Genomic DNA, 2,985 nt, shown 5'->3' on the forward strand with positions numbered 1-2,985 from the left:
AAGAGCAAGTGTGTAGGAGGAGAAAAGGCATATTGGACTGTATTTTTAGCTGTCTATCATGTAGATAACTGAAGCTTGACACATGTGATAACATAACTACAATTGTAATGTGGTTACTGGGTTTAGTAAAGCAATACAGTATGTTTATATTTCTATATTACTTAAAAATGTAATGTGATTGTATAATTGCTACTTGTTGGCTCTTTAAAATATCAAGCTTTAGTTTCTTGTTTATGGACAGCATACACCCAGTTTAGTTCTAAGGATCTTTTGCTACCACCTTTTAATTAGGTTTAGTTTATGTCTTTCCACATGCTTGGTAAGCTTTGATATCAGGGTGTGGGTAGTTGTTGCTGGTCTGTATTTTTATTTTTTTTTTCTGTAACACTCTTGTCCCTTGCTGGAATAAATTTGAATTAATGTTTGTATCTTCACCCCTTAAAATTGTGGGCTGCTCTGCAACTTTTGACATGATAAATAGTAAATCTAGTAAATCGATAGTTTGAAGTCTGCACATTATATAGATAATTGAAAACATATGTAATAAGGTGACAACATGACTATCTGACTAGCAACATGTTGCAAAAAAATAAATAAATAAGAAAATCATGTTTATATACAACACTGTTCAGGCCCACGGACAGTCATTTATCTAAGTCAGATAAAGGATCAATGAGGTGGGTGAACATTTACAACTGGTGCATTCTTTCCTGTGCTATCACATGAATGAGGGGTGGTAAGTTAAAAAGAAATGCGTTTGATCTATTTGCTAGCAGTAGATATGGCATCCCTCATCTTCCACCGTCAAATCGTCTGCTGACTATAGAAGAGGAAGTTGAATTGGAGAGCTGCCCAAGAAATCTGAGTCATGAACAGTTAGCATGATGAACTGCCCTCTGTCATCATTTCCATGAGAGTTCAGCTCGACTTGCTTCAGAATTCATTCCTCCTGCTTTTTCCTCACTTTTTCCCTCCTCCTTCTTTTTGCCTCCCTCTCTCCAGTGCTCCATTCTATTCTCCAGTCTAGTGCTCTCCAATTACCTCTGTGGAGCCACTGGTTTGTTAAGATAAGTACGGCGGCAGTGGAGATAGGCCTCCAATCTTAAATAAAACACACCAACTGCTGTGTCTCACCTCATTGCGCTCGCTGGTGGGGATTGTGGCACTCCAACCTACAGTAAGGCATTACAGGAACAGTCATAAAGGAGAGCTAATTTACATTCAGTAACAGTTTCATAGAGACCACAGATGTGAATTTACATGACATAAACACAAACACGCTGCAATTCCCAGGCCAGACTTTGAAAGTGGTGTGAAATTAATAAAATGTTGGTATGTGTGTGGTTTTGCCTTATTGGGTTTGGCGATTCTGTCCCCTCTACCCTCTCATCATATATATATTCAAACTTATTGAGTTTGCATAGGCTTTACATTAAAAGACCTTGACCAGGGTACATCCAGAGAATATTGATTTCACATCACTAGATGACAGTCCAGTCCCAGTTCTGGTCAAGTGACTCCTGTGTACATTTTAAAATAACTTTCTTGTTCGGTATATTTACAAAGTTTTCGAGCAACTCTGAATTTGTGAACCAAGACATACTTCTTGAGGCCTTTGTTCATTATCTTTCTTCTCTATTTTTCTTTCCAGGTGTCAGAGCGCTGCAGCTATGTATATCTAAATGGGAAGGAAACCAGAGGGAAAAGTAGGATAATGCTCAACTTTACATATGGTTTTCTGAGTGCCCAGCTGGAGATGAGTGTATGGATGCCCCGTCTGCCCTTGCGTATTGATGTGGCTGACCCTGAGCTTAGCCAGATCAAAGGCTGGAGGGTTCCCGTTACTACTGGAAACAGGAGGTAAGGCCTGACCAACTGCCGTACATCTATTGTTCCTTGGGGGTTCTGTTACCTTCTGTCACCTGCCTTACCTGTAAGACTTTGCTTTGAAGTACTGAGTCAAATACTAAAGCTTTTTTCTGCATAAAAGTTTACTTATGCATCATCAATAAAGGTTGGCTAACCTCATCTATAGTATAGAGAAGAATAAAAGTGATGTCACGACTGGCTTCCAAAGTGTTGTTTATAAGCCTTGGCGTGAGTGTTTCTGCCACCTTGACTGCAAAAGAAGAGTAAAAACAAGATGTAGAGAGGGGTAGGTCTGACTGTGAAACCACGCACTCATTGGCTAGCAACTTGAGATTAACAATTTTTATATGATAGAGAATTCACCATTTTGAAGCATGGTATTACCAAGAGTTACAAAACAGACTTAATCTTTTGTTCAATATGACCCAAAATGTTTACGGAGGCCAAGACCTAAAGCCGTTCCCATTGACCTATACGTCATAGGCACGTGACATATAGGAATGGAAGTCTGTTTCCCACCACAGCTAACACCATCCTCCACAAATTCACTGCACATATATATGGCACAATAAAGTGTTATTCTATTATTTCTGGTGTTTCAGATAAAAACCAGGTTTAAGTCTAAAGTTGATGTTTAACCTGTAATAAATCTTTGCTGTTTTTTTTTTATGTTTTTGTTGACACTGGCTCAGAAACAATCAGCTGGTACATGTTGAGACTGTTAATGGTGGTGTTGAATTGAATAACATTATACTGAGTGGTGTGTTTCTAATATCCATCTGTGCACTCTTTACAGTTTGTCATAACAAACAACATCACATCTGTGTTTGGTACATTAGTGAGCAGGCGAGTGTAAAGGCAACACAGTTGCCCTGGAGGTAAAGGTTAGTGGGATTTTACTCAATACGAGTCACTATTTTCCCCACTCAGTACTAATGATGATGGCCATCTGATGGGCTGTCATTTCCCAAAACATTCACTACCCAGCTCTGGGCCCAAAGGGACATTAGGTCAGTATTGTGAAATTTCAACAGTGATTGTACTGACTTTTTCTCTCACTTTCGCAAGTAATAAAGGTGCTCAATGTTATTTTCCATCCTATACTGTGGAATACAC

General features: G+C 39.0%; 1 protein-coding gene across 1 annotated transcript in view; it reads left to right on the plus strand.

Annotated features, from left to right (window-relative positions):
* Positions 1–2,985, plus strand: part of LOC102209341 (transmembrane protein 132D-like) — a 37,413-nt gene that overhangs the window by 24,275 nt on the left and 10,153 nt on the right. The window contains exon 6 of the mRNA XM_005729328.1: positions 1,652–1,860. Within this exon, the coding sequence (XP_005729385.1) occupies positions 1,652–1,860 (209 nt within the window). The remainder of the gene's footprint in view (positions 1–1,651; positions 1,861–2,985) is intronic.

Source organism: Pundamilia nyererei, unplaced genomic scaffold (assembly GCF_000239375.1).
Source record: "Pundamilia nyererei isolate P.nyererei 1_Seehausen unplaced genomic scaffold, PunNye1.0 scaffold00032, whole genome shotgun sequence".
NCBI classification, from domain to species: Eukaryota; Metazoa; Chordata; class Actinopteri; order Cichliformes; family Cichlidae; genus Pundamilia; species Pundamilia nyererei.